Source organism: Chiloscyllium plagiosum, chromosome 19, assembly GCF_004010195.1.
Source record: "Chiloscyllium plagiosum isolate BGI_BamShark_2017 chromosome 19, ASM401019v2, whole genome shotgun sequence".
NCBI lineage: Eukaryota > Metazoa > Chordata > Chondrichthyes > Orectolobiformes > Hemiscylliidae > Chiloscyllium > Chiloscyllium plagiosum.
Genome location: NC_057728.1, coordinates 5,267,742 through 5,287,970, shown reverse-complemented (window position 1 = coordinate 5,287,970; position 20,229 = coordinate 5,267,742). Strand labels below are relative to the sequence as shown.

Here is a 20,229-nt window from a genome sequence, read left to right as displayed (position 1 = left end):
TGCAGATCTCATATTTTAGTTGAATTCAAATGGAATTTCAAAAATTAAATTCATAGTTCATCTTCATTTCCATAGGGTAAAGCAGAATAGGACTGGCATGAAGTAGAAGCACAAAGTGAGTCATTTCCTGCAAACAACATCCACAAACTGAATTCAGAAGAAATCATACTGGACTCAAGACGATATCTCTGTTCATCTCTCCACAGATGCTGCTAGACCTGCTGGGTTTCTCTAGCACTTTCTGTTTTTACTTCACATTTTCAGGATCTGCAGTATTTTGCTTTTATGTGTATGCTTACCCCTCTCTACCCAAACATTCATTATTTCTTTGCCTCTCACTTTTACGGTATTCTCTCATTCATTGCAGTTTGTGCAACAGCTACAATTTAAAGCTGTGCTTCATCTAATTCAACCCAATTGAACATAAACATTTTTGAAAATCTTATTTCAAGCAATGATACTTCAAGTATTGAGAATATTGCTAGATTAGAATTTTGTCATCTTCCAAACATAATTTTATTAGTGGAAAAAGAACACTGGTGTATGTGTGTCTCAAAGTGTTAATACTGAGGAGTGACATATGAACTACTCATCATCCTTTGTACTTTTTGGCAGAACAGATAAGAATCTGCTAAGAGCGTGAGACATGGCAGCTGCTTCTCTTCAAAATCTCCTATACTATACAAGACAAAGTATGCGTGACAGAAGTCAAGATTTAGAGTGGTGCTGGAAAAGCACAGCAGATCAGGCAGCATCTGAGGAGCAGGCAAAAGCCCTTCATCAGGAATGACAGAAGTGTTGACCAGGGATCAAAGTGCTGTGTTGAGGCAGCAGGCAACTGGTATCTTGGGGTCATTTTTATGGATGTAGATACATAGAACAGTACAACATAGGAACAGGACCTTCAGCCCACCATGTGTGTACTGACAATGATGCCAATTCTAAACTAAACCCATCTGCCTGCACATGTTTTGTAGCCCTCTATTCCCTGTCTGTCATGTGTCTCCCTAAACAGCTATTAAACTTGACAAACATATATGCTTCTACTACCTCCTCTGGCAGCGCATTCCTGGTACCTATCATCCCAGTGTAAAAAACTTTCTTCGCACATCTCTTCTAAACATTCCCCTTCACTGTATACATCTATGCCCCCTTTGTATTTTACATTTCCACCCTGGGAAAAAAAAAGACGCTCACTGTCCACCCTATCTATGCCTCTCAATTTTATATACTTCTGTCAGGTTGCCCCTGAACCTCCGATGCTATAGTGAAAACAATCCAAGTTTGTTCAACCTCTCCTTATAGCTAAGACACTCTTAATTCAGACAATATTCTACTAAACCTCTTTTGCATCCCCTCCAAAGCCTCCACATCCTTCCTATAATGTGGCGACTAGAACTGCACATGATATTCCAAATGTGGACTAATGAAAATCTAACACATCTGCAACGTGATGTGACAACATTTATACTAGGTTATTCTCTTGTGATGCCACTTTCAGGGAGCTAGGAACTCGGACCCCAAAATCTCGCTGTATATCACTGTTCCTATGGGTGCTGCCATTTACTCTGGTCCTTTCCACAACTCCTCTTCTGGCATATCAATGACATTATCAGTTTGGTGCTACTTCCCTCTCTCATACAGAAAATTGAAAAATTTATAATTTTTGCTTCCAATTTCCACTCCACACTCACCTTCAACTGGTTCATCTCCCTTCCCTTTCTCAACATCTCTCGTTTCCATCTCTGGAGATAAGCTGGCCATTGATATCCACTGCAAATCTATTGATTCTCACAGTTACCTGCACGATACATTTTCACACCCTGCTTCCAGTAAAGACTCCAGTTTCCTTGTTGTTTCTGTTTTGCTGATAGCCCATTCTGCAGGGGGTGTCTCTGAAATGTGCACCCTTTCCCCAAGGATTCCCCTCCACCATGGTTGACAGAGCTGTGTCTGACTCATTTCCAGCACTTCTGCCCTCAGCCCTTATCTTCCCTCCCAGTACTCACTTTCAACCCAACAGCATCCCTATCCAAAGTGTTATAATTCAGACCAACCCCCTCAAAACTTATCAAGGAGATTCCGACAGCCTAACATTTTCTTATTTTAAAGACAAGTACCAGGCATTGCATTCCAGGTGCAATTCGATTGGTTAAATGATCAGACTTGAAGCAAAACACACTTTATTCATACATGATTGTTAAACTACAGATAAACCAAAAATAAAAGAAAACATTTGGCTTAACTGTAACTCTATCGAAATATTTAACAAAATAACAACCAATACAGTGACATCCTGTAAGTTCACCATCAGCAAAGACAAATTCAGTAAAATAGGTTGTTTCACATGCAGCAGGAAGAGAACCAAGGCTTTTAGCTGTTGCAAAAGGAGAGAAAGGGAGATGTAGCAGCTTTCACAAACCCAACAGCTGCTGAAAGTGAAACTAAAAATCCTGGTTCTGTGGGATCTTGACACCACTCATTCATGCTGCTTCTCTTGTTCTAACTTTAAAAAAAGCACAATGCCTCACCAGCTGTTTACTTTATTGGCTTGAAGCAGACCACTCTGGCCAAAATCTCTTCATAAAAAAACCCAGGATAAAATACAACTCAAAGCCACAGTATCATCATACCTTCTCCCTTATAAAAAAATGAACGATCATTATACAAAAACATTTTAAAAACCTTTATCTTTATGCTATTAGTACATTACAATACATATATATTACATGGACTCCAAGCATGCAAAGATTCATTACTACAATCCATTTCAGTCCACACACTTTCCCGCCACCAAATGCCTCCGTCTTCCTTCACCAAAGTCACAACAACGCAATATGTATATAATATTAAAACTGAATGGCTGCAATAATAAGCTCCATTTAAACATTCTGGTACTATTTCCTTAAATTTTCCAACAACTTTAAAGGGTTATGATCAGTATATACAATTGTCCCAGATATATTACTGGCAATCTAAATGCTAAGATGTTGCAACGGCAACACTAAACTCAAGGTCTCCTTCTCAATTGTGGAACATTTCTGTTGATGATTATTCAATTTTCTGGAATAGGTCTTTCTATCTTCTCATCATCTTAGAGTAATAGAGAGGCATAGTTCTATAGCATGGAGACTGGCCCTTTAGCCCAAACTAGTCCAGCTGACCAAAATATCCATCCACGCTAATTCTATTTCCCTGTCCTTGGCCCATATCCTTCTAAACCTTTTGACTATCCATGTATTTGTCCAAATGCCTTTTAAATATTGTTAAGATATTCGGCTTCAACCTCTTCTTCTGGCAGTTCATTCCACTCGTACTACCATCTGCACAAATAAAGTTGCCCCTCAAGTTCCCTTTTATTTTTTCCCCTCTAACCTTAAATTGATGCCCTCTAGTTCTGGATTCCCTATCTATGGGAAAAAAGACCGAATGCATTCACCCTCTCTATGCCTCTCATGATCTTATACACTTCTATAAAATCCTCCCTCAGTCTCCTATGCTCTCAAGAAAAAGTCCTAGCTTGTCCAACCTCTCCCAATAACTCAGACTGTTGAGTCCTGGCATCATCCTTATAAATTTCTTCTATACTCTTCAGTTTAATAACACCTTTCCTATAGCAAGATGACTAAAACTGAACATAATACTTCAAGTGCAGTGTCACCAACATCCTGCATAACTGTAACATATTTCCCCAACTTCTATACTCACTGCTCTGACTGATGAAGTTAAAAGTCACACAACACCAGGCTATAGTCCAACAGGTTTACTTGGAAGCATTAGTTTTTGAAGCTCTGCTTCTACCTGATGAAGAAGCAGTGCTTTGAAAACTAGTGCTTTCAAATAAACCTGTTGGACCATAGCCTGGTGATGTGTGATTTTTAATTTTATCCACCCTAGTCTAATACTGGCTCTTCCAAATCCTGACTGATGAAGGTCAGTGTGCTAAAAGTCATCTTTACTACCCTGTGATTCCAATTTCAGACAACCGTGCACCTGAACTCCAAGGTCCCTCTGTTCCAATACACTCCTTAAGGCCCTACAATTCACCATGGAACTCTACCTTGATTTGACTTTCTAAAATGCAAGACCTCACACTTATCTATATTAAATTCCATTTGCCATTTCTCACCCACTTCCCCAGCTGGTCAAGGTCCTGTTGCAATTTCTGATAAACTTCCTCACTGTCCATGAAACCGCCTATTTTAGTGTCATCTGCAAACTTACTAATCATGCCTTGACATTCTCATCCAAATCAGTGAAATAGATAACAAACAGCAATGGGCCCCACTACCAACTCTTGAGGGACTCCACCAGTCACAGGTCTCCAGTCTGACAAGCATCCTTCCACTATCGCCCTTTACTTTCTACCATCAAGCCAATTGTGTATCCAATTTGCAAGCGCCCCCTGGGTTCCATGCAAACTAACTTTCCAGAGCAGCCTACCAAGTGGAACCTTATCAAAGTCTGTATGGATTTCAGTAAGGTCTATGTCTACCGCCCTGCCCTTGTCAACCTTCCTGGTCACTTCATCAACGAAGTCTAACAAATTTGTGAGGCATGGTCTCCCATGCCCAAAGCCATGTTGACTATTCCTAATCAAACCCAGTCTTTATAAATGCATGTATATCTTATCTTCTTGCAAGAGTACAGCATCGACACCCACATCACTCGAATCAATAGCCACTCTGAATGGCTTTGCATAATTAGGTGTGGCTAACACTGGGGCAGTAGTTAACACAGCTTTCATGCCATCGAATGCTTGCTGACATTCCTTTGTCCACTGAAATTCTCTGCACTTCTCCAACATGTCAGTCAGTGGAACAAATCACACTGCTAAAATTCAGTATGAACTTCTGACAAAAAACACTTAGTACCAGGAATTGTAGTACCTCCCTCTTCGTTGATAGTATGGGTAACTCCCTGACAAATTTTGTTTTCACATTCCCTTGGGACCATTTGTCCATCTTCAAATGTGTGGTCTGTGAACTTGGACTAACCAATTTCTCCTTAATTAATTTCAGGGTCCTCTCATCTGATGCCCAAAAGCTAATTCAAATGGATTGATTTTACTTGTTTCATTAGGTACATCTCTAACTGCCAAAAGTACACATGGAATTCCTTTATCCCGATCCTCTGGATAGTCTTGACAGCTAAGCCCTCAACATGAACTTTAAAGTTTGAAATCACTGTTCTAATGTTCTGTGTGATTCTAGATAGTATGTAGTGGATTTGAATTATCTTATTCAAGACTATAATTTCTTTGAATACCTTTGATGTAAACTTTGACCTGTATTCCGATTGTATTGCTGTGGGTAGTCTGTATCTGGTAAAGAATTTGAATAACCTCTTCTACAATTCTTTTAGCTATGATACTGTGCAATGGAATGGCCTCTGGAAATCTAGTAGACACATACATTATGGTCAACAAATACAGATTCCCAATTTTTGTTTTAGTTGGGGGTCCTACGCAATCAATTAAGATTCTTGCAAAAAGATTCCTTAAATGCGGAATGTGTACTAAGGGGACTGGTTTTATCACTGCCTGAGGTTTTCAGATTACCTGACAAGTGTGACACGTCTGGCAAAAGTATATCACATCCTTTTGCAGCCCAGACCAATAAAAATGTTTTTGTATTTTGGTTTGAGCTTTTCTTACTCCTGAATGATCTACTGGTAATTCATGGGCTACCCGCAACAATTCCTTCCTATAACTCATTGGTAATACAATTTGATGAACTTCTGCCTATTTCTCATCCACGTGAATATGTGATGGTCTCCATTCCCTCATCAAGATTAATTTTTAAGATAGTAACATTCTGGGATACATTCTGTTTATGTTATTTGATACAACAGTTTCAGTTGTTCATCTTTTCATTGTAATTTGGTTCATTTCTTGGAAGTAAAAACTCTTTTACTTTCTTTACCTACTCTTCCTGATACACATGAGCTAAGCCTTACCTATGGAGGTAAATTCTTTAAAGAGAGATCTGGCACCTTCTTCTCAACCAACTTTCTGATCATTGAACATTAACATCCTTATCTTTACTCAGTGATTTCTCCTCCTGCTTCAACCTGTTGCTTTGTAACCTTGTTACGAAACAGCCAGGAAAAATCCCAGCATATACTTCCTATAAACACCTCAGTTACCTGATTTTCCACTGGCTTTTCAACCACAGTAGGCAGCATTCCCATGATCCAGCTATATCATTACCAGGGATAAACTGTATTTCCGGAACCAAGAATTTCTCTATCATTCAGAGCAGTGGAGGGATACAGGATAGCCAGAAAGGACCTGAAGAAAGGGATTAGGAGAGCTAAGAGAGGGCATGAAAAATCCTTGGCGGATAGGATCAAGGATAACCCCAAGGCATTTTATGCGTATGTGAGAAATGACGAGAACGAGGTTAGGTCCGATCAAGGACAGTAGTGGGAGACTGTGTATTGAGTCGGAAGAGATAGGAGAGGTCTTGAACAAGTACTTCTCTTCAGTATTTACGAACGAGAGGGACCGTATTGTACAAGAGGAGAGTGTGAAATGGACTGGTAAGCTAGAAGAGATACCTGTTAGGAAGGAAGATGTGCTGGACATTTTGAACAACTTGAGGATAGACAAGTCCCCCGGGCCTGACGGGATATATCCTAGGATTATGTGGGAAGCAAGAGAGGAAAGTGCAGTACCGTTGGCAATGATCTTCTCGTCTTCACTGGCAAAGGGAGTGGTACCAGGGGACTGGAGAGTAGCGAATGTTGTGCCCCTGTTCAAAAAAGGGAATAGGGATAACCCCGGGAATTAAGAGGGTGCAGAGAAGGTTTACCAGGATGTTGCCTGGAATGGAGAGGAAGTCGTCCGAGGATAGGTTGAGAGTTCTCGGCCTTTTCTCGTTGGAACGGTGAAGGATGAGGGGTGACTTGATAGAGGTTTATAAGATGATCAGAGGAATAGATAGAGTAGACAGTCAGAAACTTTTTCCCCGGGTACAACAGAGTGTTACAAGGGGACATAAATTTAAGGTGAAGGGTGGAAGGTATAGGGGAGATGTCAGGGGTGGGTTCTTTACCCAGAGAGTGGTGGGGGCATGGAATGCGCTGCCCGTGGGAGTGGTGGAGTCGGAATCATTGGCGACCTTTAAGCGGCATTTGGATAGGTACATGGATGGGTACTTAATCTAGGTTAGAAGTTCGGCACAACATCGTGGGCCGAAGGGCCTGTTCTGTGCTGTATTGTTCTATGTTCTATGTTCTATTCCTATGATCACTTCACCACTTTTCCTTAGATTCTTCAACCTCACTTCATATGATGGGACACACTGCTCTTCTCACCATGAATTCCACATACTATTACTTTTTCTGGTAATACTCTTTCCAATCACATATTTCGACACATCTCACCAAAGATTGACTTGCTCCCGTATTTCTTTAAATTTTACTTTCTTTACCTACTCTTCCTGATACACATGAGCTAAGCCTTACCTATGGAGGTAAATTCTTTAAAGAGAGATCTGGCACCTTCTTCTCAACCAACCCCTCATCAGGCTGCATATTCTTTTGCAGCTTTTTGGCTTCCACTGTGGTCTCCTTTACCACTTCAACAAAATTCACTGGCTTCTCCTGTTTTCCCACATCGTCTTCCTAGTGCTTTTTCTAAACCACCAATACTGCAACTTCATGTGGCCTACTTTATTACAATGAAAATATCTCAGCTTTTTTATTTCTCATTCCCCCTCATGGATTTCCTTTTTAATCCTGTGGTTAAATTATCTTTACTATCTTCAATGAGATCTCATCTTCCCTTACCAGCTGAGGATTTCTCTTTTCCCCAATTTCTATCCTTCACAGATTGAACTGATGTCGAAAGCCAAACTTTGATTTATGAACCAACTCAATCGTCTGCTATTTCTACTGCTAATCTTGCAGTCTTAACTCTCTGCTTTTCCACACGAGTTCTCAGTACTTCAGGAAGTGAATTTTTGAACTCCTCCAAAAATAATTAAGAGGATCACGTGTTTGATCTACTTTCAATGCTATTTTTTCAATTACTTTGTTTGATCTTTTCAAATTCAATGCATAGTTAACCAGGTTCCCTCCTTAGATTCCTGATATGTTATCTGTAGGCCTCTGGTGCTAGCTTATATATACTCAAGATGGTATTCCTCATCTCATCATCTCTCACTCTACCTACCAACTTTGTTTGGATCAACAATACCCACATGGTCACTGGTCATTTCATTTATCCAGCCACTTTCTCAAATGAAATGAAATGAAAAAGGCATTCACATCCTTCTCATCAAACCATGGAAACTTTGGACATATTTTAACAGATTTCCACCAGACCATTGGCTACGATGTGATTGTTCTCCATTACTGTCCTCATCACTACTCCTACCTTTCACCTCTATTTCCACCATGTTAAGTCAACTTTGGAGTGTTCAGTTTCAACTTCTGAAGTTCAAAAACTCTCTCCTTCTCCCTTTCTTCCCGTAGGGTCAGCCCTTCCTTAGCTTTTCCCACAGTGTTTAATTGTAATTCAAACTGTTTCATTTCCTTCTGTCATCCTTTTTGTTCTGCCAGGGCTGTTCTATAATTTTCATTTTCCCTTCCCATTGCTTCTAATTGAAGCTGCTTCATTTGCAATTGAATTTTGGCAATTTTCAATGATTCTAATTGCATTCCTGGCAATTGTAAATGTGGAGCTATTGCTGCAATTAGTTCCCCTTTCCTCACAGACACAGGCAACTCCAGCTTCAACTTGTTTGCCAATTCCGAAGGCGTTGCCTTACTCACTTTCTGTAAAACACCAGAAGTGATTTCTTCCACCCTCAGGAAACTCTTAGAGACTGAAAGATCCATTATTATACAAGGCACACCCTGTTTAAACACACACAAATTCAACACACGAAATGAAAAACAGCAACACTCACCCTTCACTGCCTTTGAGTCCAATAATCCCAAACAGAACCTGGAATTAGAGATTTTAATCCCGACAAAAGCCTCCAGTTTGTTAAAAACCAGACCAAGTTCCCCCAAAACATGTGAAGAAGGTTGCCTAGAGGCTAACTTTTTCTTATTTTAAAGGCAAGTGCCAGGCGTTGCATTCTGGATATAATTCAATGGTCAAATTATCAGGCTCGAAGCAAAACATGCTTTATTTCACAGATGCTGGCAGACCCAATGGGGTTTTCCAGCAATTTCTGACTTTGTTTCTGATTCCCAGCATCTGCAATTCTTTATTTTTCAATAATTTTAGAACCTTCTTCCATATCCTTTATCCACCCTTACACCTTGTCATCACATGAGGTGCTTTCAGCACAGCCAACCCATTTTCAGCTACTTATGGTCCCCATGATCAGCTTTTCTCCTTATCCATTTGTTTGCCAAAATGTCTTTCGGCCCCTCCGGGCTCCATCTCTACTTATCCCCATCCTTTACACCCATCTAACTTTTGTCTTCAGCATATATACTATCTTTTCCTAGCTACTACTAGTTCTGAAGAAGGGTCACTGGACTCAAAGCCTTAACTCTCCTTTCTCACCACAGATGATTAGATTAGATTAGGTTAGATTATTTACAGTGTGGAAACAGGCCCTTCGGCCCAACAAGTCCACACCGACCCACCGAAGCGCAACCCCACCTATTACCCTACATTTACCCCTTTACCTAACACTATGGGCAATTTAGCATGGCCAATTCACCTGACCTGCACATCTTTGGAGTGTGGGAGGAAACCGGAGCACCCGGAGGAAACCCACGCAGACACGGGGAGAATGTGCAAACTCCACACAGTCAGTCGCCTGAGTCGGGAATTGAACCCACGTCTCTGGCGCTGTGAGGCAGCCGTGCCGCCCATCATGCTGCCAGACCTGCTGAGCTTATCCAGAAATTTGTGTTTTCATTTCAGATTTCTAGTGTCTGCAGGTGTTTATTTTGTTTTATAAAATCTGATAATGTTCTGTTCAGGTGCAATAAATGCTTTCCCTATAATTTTTAATGCCAAGAACGTAGAACTCCCTACCACATGGAAAAGTTGAAGCTAGTAGCATTGATGCATTTAAAAGAGTTAAATAAGTACATGAGAGGCAGGAAATAGACCAATATGTTGAAAAGGTGAAGTAAACTAATTTGGGAAAAGGCTCACTTGAAACATAAACATCAACATGAACCTGTTAGCCAAATGCCTGGTTCCTGGTGCTGTAAACTTTTATTACATAAAAACGTAACTGCCTCACAGCAACATGAGTGGTTAAACAGTTAAACAAACTTGGAATGCAAATAAAATAAGCAAAGCCAGATGAGGTTGAGAGTTCAAGAATGTAGAGGAGAGACCTTCTGTACCTCCCTTGAAACTCTCAAATATTCACTGCAAATTAAGTAAAAACACTAAGTTGACACAAGGATAGATAATATCAAGTACCTAACTTATAAATATTTATCTCAAACTTAGTTTGCTCAGACTCAATCCATTAAACACAAGTTCACTCAAAGGCACCTTCACAAATTCAAGTCTTCAAGTTATTTTCCATAGCCATTGATGACATACTTTCAATTCTTCCGATGATTTTTTAATACTGAATTTTCCAGAAATTAAATATTTGATGTGTTGCCTAACACCTTATCATATGCCTCAGATGTGAAAAAATACCTCTCATATATTGAACTGTTTTAAAGGACAAATGATAGGCTCTATTTATATAGCAGTGAACACAATAAGAAATTCCAAAGGAATTCACAGGAGCATTTTAAAACAAAATGTGAAGTTGGTAAACCTAAGACTTTGGACTTGAAGCCTGGTTGTTATTAGTAATGGAGCACCCATCATTATCAAGTTAAACACATGGTAAATCCTTCTGGATTCCAAACAGGTAATGCATTTCAGCTCAAATCTACTTGAAACATCCCTTATCTTACACAAATGTCCCTGCACCCTCTGTATCAGCAGCAGATTAGTAACCAATGCCATTTGGGCCCACATTCACAAGAAACCAGATCAAAGTGATAAGAAATTGTTTTACATACAAACCTTTAAAGCTAACAACATAGGAGTCTGTGGTTAGGGGATAGACAGTTAGTTATGTAGCCACAGATATAAATCCAGGATGGTAAGATGTCTCATTCATGCCAATGTCAGTAACATCATTGAGCATCTGCATCTCATTTTGAGGGGAGGAGGATGAACAGATAAAGGTAATCTAAAATATCACTATCAACAACATGAGGGAGAAAGATGAGTAAGGCCCTTCAAACAGATCTTGGATGGCTAGGAATGAGGTCAGCAAATGGTCCTGGAAAGGTAGCAATTTCCATGACATGTGCCATTGAGCACTGGAATAGGAAGTTTGAGTAGATAAACATACGTTTGGAGAGATGGAAGAGCTTTAGATTTCTGGGCACCTATACAGGCCAGGATGTGCCCAAACAGAGTCGTGACCAAAGATGTCATAAAACAATTTGATAGTACTGTGGGGGAATGTCTAAATTAACCAGGTACAGGCTGGAATATAAAATGCAGCACTATAATGTAGAAACAAGATGCACAATGGATTGGACAGTTCCCAAAGAAAAATGAGTAAGCATTCAAGTAGGGTAAGACAAAGAGGGAATGCAATAAGTCTGAATTGTGTTTGTAAGTGCACGTATTTAAACACACAGTGTGGTTATTAAGATTGATAAAGGACATAGGAATTTGAAATTGAAAATCAAAGGTTATGAGGTAACAAAATATTGATGAAAGTAATGCTGTTGTTGTTGGTATATATATTTCCCAAGGATACATGATAAAGATACACTTGACTTGATGACATTTATTGGAGTGCACAGCGCACAATTTCAAAATGTGTAGATGAAACAAAATTTGAAAAAATTGTGACACGAGGATTGTAATATACATCAAGGTGACAGGCAGGCTGGTGGTATAGGCAGCCATGTGACATATCAAATTTTGTTCAGAGAAATACGAAGTGACACATTTTGGTAGAAAGAATGGAGTGAATCAATATGAAATAGTACAGAGGTATTTGGAAACATATGTACGCAAGTTGCAGCAGGACAGGTTGAGAAAACAGTTAAAAGACACACATAATCTTAGACTTTATGATAAAGATATAGGTATAGATCTTCTGCCAGCAGCAATGCTGGTAACATTTGTGTTGCCTGCAAAGTTTATCCCAACCTGACAATAATGTTTATTTAGCATATTTATTCGGTGGAAATGGGCAATGTGGAAGATTCATGTCAAGAAGTTCATGAAGAATCTTAAATGCTGCCTTGGCCTCTAACTGGAATATTATGTCCAATACTAGGCATCATAATTTAGGAAGGATGTTTAGACTTTAGAAAGGATGCATAAAAGATTTGAAAGAATGATTCCAGGGATTTTGTTAAATATATAGATTAGAGAAGCTGCGGTTGTTCTCCTTGGATAAGGAAAAATTAAGATATGATTTTTTGGAGAGTTTTGGATGGCATATTGGGTGGGATGCTCTTCAGAGGGTCGGTGTTGACCTATTTGGGTGAATGGCTTGTTCCACACTGTAGGGATTCTATGATTCTATGAAAATCATGAGAAGTCCAGACTCCACAATCCCCAAGATTCCCAATTTCCTCAGTGGTCAATAATCTAATTTTGTCAGCTTCAATATACTCAATAACTTAGTATCCCATGGTACTCAGGTAGAAAATTCTAAAAGTTTACAATCTTCAGTGAATAAATTTCTCCCAAGTCCTAAATTACCGACCCCGAATCCTGAGATTTTGATCCTAGTTTTGGAAACTTCAACAAGGGAAAACAAACTTTCAGCATTGGCTACTGTCAAGTCCTCAAATTATTTTATAAGATTCATCTAAATTGGCTCATTTTATTCTATATTCTAGTTCAGTATGACAGAACATGTCCTACTCAATCTCTCCTCTCACCACTAGCTAGTAACTTCATTGCACCTCTTCTAAAAGCAAGATATGCTTCCTCAGGAAAAAAGCATTTCAACCTGCTTTGTGCTCCAGATGTTGCCTCACTAAAACCTCCAAATATTCCTTACTCTTATGTACCCAACATTATGTACAAATGTACCCTATATTCCACAAAGAAGTTTAACAAAGCAATTATTGTTAATTGCCTTGTTAATTGCTTGACGTTACCTGCATACTGATGTTCTGTGCTAGTGTACAGCAAAAAGGCATCCAAATTCTTCTGAATCTTGATATCTATCAGCATTTCACATGTTCTGCCCCCAATATCTCCATGCTCTCGGCACAATCCCTCTCCCCACCCATCCATCCCAGTCCTCTTATGATAAAGGCCAACATACCATTTGTCCTTCTGATTATGTGCTGCACATCTGCTTTCAATGAAGAATGAAGATGGAAATTAGGCACTTCAGACATTAACACTTGTCAATCTCTCTCAATTTAAGGAATTTTCAACACCTCCAATACTTTGACTGTACTAAATACCCTCCACATTATATTCCATCCATCATTTACTTGCTCACTTACTCAGCATGCATTATTTCCATTGAATTATCTTTGCTTTTTAAAAATTTATTCAAGGGATGTGGACTTCACTGGCTAGCAAGCATTTCTTTTTCATCTCTATTTGCCCATTGAGGTTGTGTGGAAAGCTATCTCCTTGAACTGCCTCAATCCATTTGGTGCATGTACACCAACAAGGTGGGGAGAAGTTCCAGGATTTTGACCCAGCAATACCGAAGGAAGACCAACACATACCTAAGTCAGGATGGCAAATGGCAAAAGGGGTTGCAGGTGTTCCAGTTTATCTGCTGGTCTTGTTCTTCTAGATAGTAGTGATTGCAGTTTTGGAAGGGAATCTTGAAGGAACATTGATGAGTTGCTGCACTAAATTGTGCTAATGGTACAAATTGCTGTTAGTGCCAACGGTGGAGGGAGTGATTGCATCCAGATGCTTTGTCCTGGATGGTGTCGAGTTTATTGCTTTGCTTCAGCTACACTCATCAAGGAGAGTGGAGAATATTTCATCACACTCCTAACTTACACCTTGTAGATGGTGGACAGGTTGAAGGGAGTCAAGACTGAACTTTGCTGCAGGTATCCTAGCCTCAAACCTGCTCTTGCAGCCATCATGTGTATTTCAGTTTCTGGTCAATGATAAAGTCCAAGATTTTGATGGTGAGGTATATAATGATGATAATGTCATTGAATGTTGATGGACAATGGTTAGATTCTTTCCTGTTGGAGATGATAAATGCTTGGCATTATGTGGTGGGAATGTTAGTTTCATGTGTCAGCCCAAACCTAGACATTGTCCAAGTCTTGCTATGTTTGAACTGCTTCAGTATGAGGAGACATGAATGGTGTTGAGGATTGTTCAATAATCATCAAATATTCCCACTTCTGACTTTATGATTAAGGGAAGATCATTGATGAAGCAGCTAAAGATGGTTGAGCTTAAGACACTACCTTGAGCTACTCCTGCAAAGGTGTCTTGGAGCTAGAATCATCTCTAACGACCATAACCATGTTCTTTTGAGACAGATATGGCTTTAACCAGTAGATTTTTGTCCTGCTGATTCCCATTGACTGTAGTTTTGCTTGGGCTCCTTAATGCTATACTTAGTCAATGGCAGTCACTCTATCTCCTCAACAATGCTGACTTTCAAAAGGGACCATCATACTGCTTGAGAAGATGATGCAGATTAGTTGTAGAAGAATTACTTGCAAGTAACTCATGAATATGAATGGGCCAAGAACTATGGAAACAGATAATTGCAAATGACTGAGATAGATTTGCTTCGAAAGCCATCAACCCATTGTACCTGGATTGTGTCCCGAAGATCTTGTCTTGAGTTCCTCAGCATATATAGGCCTGTTTGAATATACTGGTTCCTGATGGGACTGCTCCTGCTTAATCTCCTGTCCTGGCTGCATATATCCAGTGCTATGGCTGGACAAAAGAATTCAAGAATCAATTTTAAAAGAGTTTCAGCAATGCTACAAGTAAAATTCTTAAAGACATTCTGAAGGGTTTATAATTTATATTATAAAGACTGTTCCAACAAAACTACTCACAGTGCATTGCTTGAATATAAGAAAACTGGAGTTCAATTAATAAATTAAAATATTTTCAAACTCCGTGCTGAACAACCACTTGCTTTGTTGTTCAAAACTATGCCTCTAGTGCATGGAGCCATTGAATTTGAAACAGACGTGAGAGATCGGAAGCCATAAAATATTCAGAAAAATTTAGAACATTCCACTTCAACATCATTTTCATGAGCCTGAGGGAGAGTACACCAGGTATTAAAATCTAAAAGTACAGCCACACTTAATGCAGTGTTAAACTCCTTGGCTGAATTGGTCATTGCTCTGCTACTTTGCATGCAATGCTTGCCTTGCAATCAGGAAATTATGCATACAACATGTGGCTTGGAATAGAAATGAGCTTGTAAGCAATGAATGTAGAAGTATCTGCGTTCAAAAATGTACTCTGTTCATTGAAGTTGAACAAATTGTAAATACCTTAGATGGCCTGCTGCTGTTCAGACACTTTTCAGTTAAACTCTGCCTTAGGTTCCTAACAGACTTCTATCCTTACTGTTGGAGTGTCCATCAGGAACAAATACCCAGGGAGGTGTCATAGATCTACTCACAATGGATTCATATTCAAAACCAGCAACATTTTTCAAATAATAACTGCAAAGTCACTGTATTTACATTGTTACTGCATTCACGGTTGCTGCAGAGACATCTACTAACTGAGCACATGTTCTGCCTATTTTGTCTATGTTTATATTGGTGTGATCAGAAGGCAGGATCTAATTGATGACCTAAAGTGACAAACACCATACATTTAGTTGCTTCTGCTAACTTTCTTCACTCACAATCTGCATACACATGGGCTTTCTAAAACAGATACCTGGAGCTTGTATATAAGCATGATATAGCACAACATTCCTAGGTAAATAGGCACAGCTAGACATGATTCATGTTTATGAAATCCTCAGCAAGTTAATTGAAGCAAAACAATGTAAAAGCAGGTGGAAACAAAAAGTGGTTATCATAACAAATCTTTATCAGAAAGAACCCAATTTGTAGAAATGGAAACAGAAAGTACTGGAGAGACTCAGTAGGTCTGACAATATCTATGGAGAGAGAAGTACAGTTAATGTTTCAAGTACGGTATGACTCTTATTCAAACTTCTACTATTTAAGAGCCAGATTTAACAGAAGGGTTCAGTATTCAGGGGAATCCATACATAAGTGATTCAAAAGAGGTTGAATTATTGTTGAAATTACTTATGCATCAACATCAGATATATTATAGTCCAAAGATGATTTTAGAACATGTAACTTAGAAAGAAAATACAGCACAGAACAGGCCCTTTGGCCCACGATGTTGTGCCGAGGTTTAATCCTAATGTGAAATATAGTAACTTAACCTGCATACCCCTCAACTCATTGCTATCCATGTGCATGTCCAGCAGTCACTTAAATGTCCCAAATGACTCTGATTCCACCATCACAGCTGGCAACGCATTCCATGCATTCACAACTCTCTGCGTAAAGAACCTACCCCTGAAGTCTCCTTTATATCTTCCTCCTAATATCTTCAAACTATGACTCCTCGTATCAGTCAAACCTGCCCTGGGGAAAAGTCTCTAGCTATTGATTCTATCTATTCCACTCATTATCTTGTATACCTCAATTAGATCTCCTCTCTTCCTCCTTCTCTCCAGAGAGACAAGTCCAAGCTTATTCAACCTTTCTACATAAGGCATACCCTCCAGTCCAGGCAGCATCTTGGTAAACCTTCATTGCAATCCAAAGCCTCTGTATCTTTCCTATATTAGGATGACCAGAACTGGACACAATACTCCAAGTGTGGTCTCACCAGGGACTTGTAGAGCTGTAGCAAAACCTCACAGCTCTTAAACTCGATCCCCCTGTTAATGAAAGCCAAATCACCATATGCTTTCTTAACAACCCTATCCACTTGGGTGGCAACTTTGAGGGATCTATGTACTTGCACACCCAGATCCCTCCGTTTCTCCACACTGCCAAGAATCCTGTCTTTAATCCTATATTCAGTATTCGCGCTCGACCTTCCAAAATGCATCACTTCGCATTTTTCCAGGTTGAACTCCATCTGCCATTTCTCAGCCCAGCTCTGCATCCTGTTTATGTCATGCTGCAGCCTGCAGTAGCCCTCTATACTATCGATGACACCTCCAGCCTTTGTGTCATCTGCAAATTTGCTAACCCACCCCTCAACCTCCTCATCCAAGTCATTTATAAAAACTATAAAGAGCAGAGGCCCAAGAACAGAGCCCTGCGGGATCCCAAACAACACTGACCTCCAGGCAGAATACTTTCCATCTACAACCACTAACCTTCTGTCAACCAGCCAATTCTGAATCCAGATAGCCAAATCTCGGGCGACCGACTCAATACAGACATTTACTACAAACCGACCGACTCCCACAGCTACCTAGATTACACCTCCTCTCACCCTGCCCCCTGTAAAAACGCCATCCCATATTCCCAATTCCTTCACCTCCGCCGCATGCAAAACTTGCACCCACAGCTCCCCCCAAGGCCCCAATGGATCCTTCCATATCCGTCGCAAATTCATCTGCACCTCCACACACATCATTTACTCTATCCGCTGGACCCGATGTGGTCTCCTCTACGTTGGGGAGACAGGCTGTCTACTTGCGGAACGTTTCAGGGAACACCTCTGGGTCACCCACGCCAACCAACCCAACCGCCCCGTGGCTGAACACTTTAACTCCCCCTCCCACTCCGCCATAGACATGCAGGTCCTTGGCCTCCTCCATCACCAGACCCTGGCCACACGCGCCTGGAGGAAGAACACCTCATCTTCCACTTAGGAACCCTCCAACCCACGGGATGCATGTAGATTTCTCCAGCTTCCTCATTTCCCCTCTCCCCACCTTATCTCAGTCCCAACCCCCGGATTCAGCACAGCCCTCTTGACCTGCAATCTTCTTCCCGACCTCTCTGCACCCACCCCCTCTCCGGCCTATCACCCTCACTCTCACCTTCTTACACCTATCGTATTCCCAGCACCCCTCCCCCAGATTCCCTCCCCCCTATCTTTTATCTCAGCCCGCTTGACACACCAGCCTCATTCCTGAAGAAGGGCTTATGCCCGAAACGTCGATTCTCCTGCTCGTCGGATGCTGCCTGGCCTGCTGTGTTTTTCCAGCACCACACTTTTCAACTCTGGTTTCCAGCATCTGCAGTCCTCATTTTCTCCTAGCCAAATCTCCTTGTATCCCATACTTCCTGATGTTATGAATGAACCTACCATGGGGAATCTTATCAAATGCCTTGCTGAGGTCCATATACATCACATCCACTGCTCGACCTTCGTCGACATGTCTTGTCACCTCTTCAAAGAACTCAATAAGATTTGATCTGCCCCTCACAAAGCCATGTTGACTGCGTTTAATCACACGATGCTTTGCCAAATAGTCATAAATCCTATCCCTCAGAATTCTTTCCAAAACTTTGCTGACCACAGACACAAGACTGACTGGTCTGTAATTGCCAGGGATTTCCCTATTAACCTGCTTGAAAAAAGGAACAACATTTGCCTTTTTCCAATCCTACGGTATGACTCCCGTGGAGACTGAGGAGGCAAATATCCTCGCTAGCGGCTCAGCAAGCTCCTTTCTCACTTCCCGGAGCAGCCTAGGATAAATCTGGTCTGACCCTGGGGACTTATCAATCTTAATATTTTTCAAAATTCCCAGCACATCAACTTCATCAATCTTGATCTGGTCAAGACTGTAGCCCAGCTCCTCAAAGTTTTCATTTACAACAAGTTCCCTTTCCTTGGTGAAAACCGAAGCAAAAAACTCATTTAGGGCTTCCCCTATCTGCTCAGACTCCACACACAAGTTCCCTACGCTATCCCTGATCAGCCCTGCCTTCTCCATGATCATTCTCTTATTCCTCACGTATGAGTAAAACGCCTTTGGGTTCTCCCTAATCCTTCTTTACTAACCTTTTTCGTGCCCCCTCCTCAGTCCATTTCTGAGCTCCTTTCCAGCAAGCCTGTAATCCTCTAAAGCTGTGCTGATCCTTGCTTCCTCCACCTTACGTAAGCTGCCTTCTTCCTTTTGACGAGAAGTTCCTCTGTTCTCGTCATCCAAGGTTCCTTTATCTTACCCCTTCTTATCTGTCTCAGAGGAACAAATTCGTGAATCACTCGCAACAACTGCTCCTTAAACAGTCTCCACATGTCTGCTGTGCCCTTTCTGTGGAACAATTGCTCTCAGTCTGAACTTCCCAACTCCTGTCCGATAGCATCATAATTTCCTTTTTCCCAATTAAATATCTTCCCTCGGTAACTGCTCCTTTCACTCTCAAAGGCTATGCTAAATGTGAGGCAGTTGTGATCACTGTCACCAAAGTGCTCTCCCACTTCGAGATCTGACACCTGTCCTGGCTCGTTGCCAAGCACCAAATCCAAAATGGCCTTTACTTTGGAGAAAGCCATTCAGATGGTGAGTGCAGGAGGTCTGGAAGAAACACATGTCATCCTAAGAGGAGAATAACAAAATTTTTGCAAGAGATCTGCAGAATCCAGCATTTACATAGTATAAAAACTCCAAAGACATACTTGACATGTCAACCCAAAGATTAGGCTGGACAGCAGATGCCAAGAATCAGTACCAGCACTGTGGAGTTACGAAAACTAATGGACACAAGCAGTGCCTAGCAGTTAAAAAAAAAACTCATCTGTAAAAGAGTAGTCATTTCTTGATGACGTGCAAAGTAGACAGGAACAAATTGGCAGAAAGTTAAATAGCTATCCACACAAGGATGTTAATGATGTGGAGCAACCCACAACAGAAGAGATATCCAATGCATTCATAGGCGAAATTCTAACCAATTCATTTTAGCACGAAGTGTTTTATATCAATGAAAATCACATTAATTTTAGCTTGATGCTAGGATGAATGTCATTACATTAACAGATTACATACTATAAGTGGAGAAAAAGGTTACAGCCTTCAACTGTGAAACCACAAAGTCTAGGAGGAAAAGATCTCATATTTGTTGTAAGCAAATCTGCAACACAAGAGGTGAGAGATATTTGAGAATGTATACACACTTCGTACTCAAGAATACTCACTCCACAGCAAGGACAAGTGTTTTACCTCAGTCTTCAAAATGTTGAAGAAGTTGGACAGCAGAAGAGTAAAAGAAGCAGTAAGCTTAAATTGATCA

The 20,229-nt window shown here is 40.6% G+C and overlaps 1 protein-coding gene across 3 annotated transcripts in view; it reads right to left on the bottom strand.

Annotated features, from left to right (window-relative positions):
• Positions 1–20,229, bottom strand: part of si:ch211-1e14.1 (UPF0606 protein KIAA1549) — a 260,115-nt gene that overhangs the window by 12,861 nt on the left and 227,025 nt on the right. For all 3 annotated transcript variants that reach the window (XM_043708964.1, XM_043708966.1, XM_043708965.1), the window contains one exon: positions 14,784–14,911. In XM_043708964.1, coding sequence (XP_043564899.1) covers positions 14,784–14,911 — 128 coding nt within the window. The remainder of the gene's footprint in view (positions 1–14,783; positions 14,912–20,229) is intronic.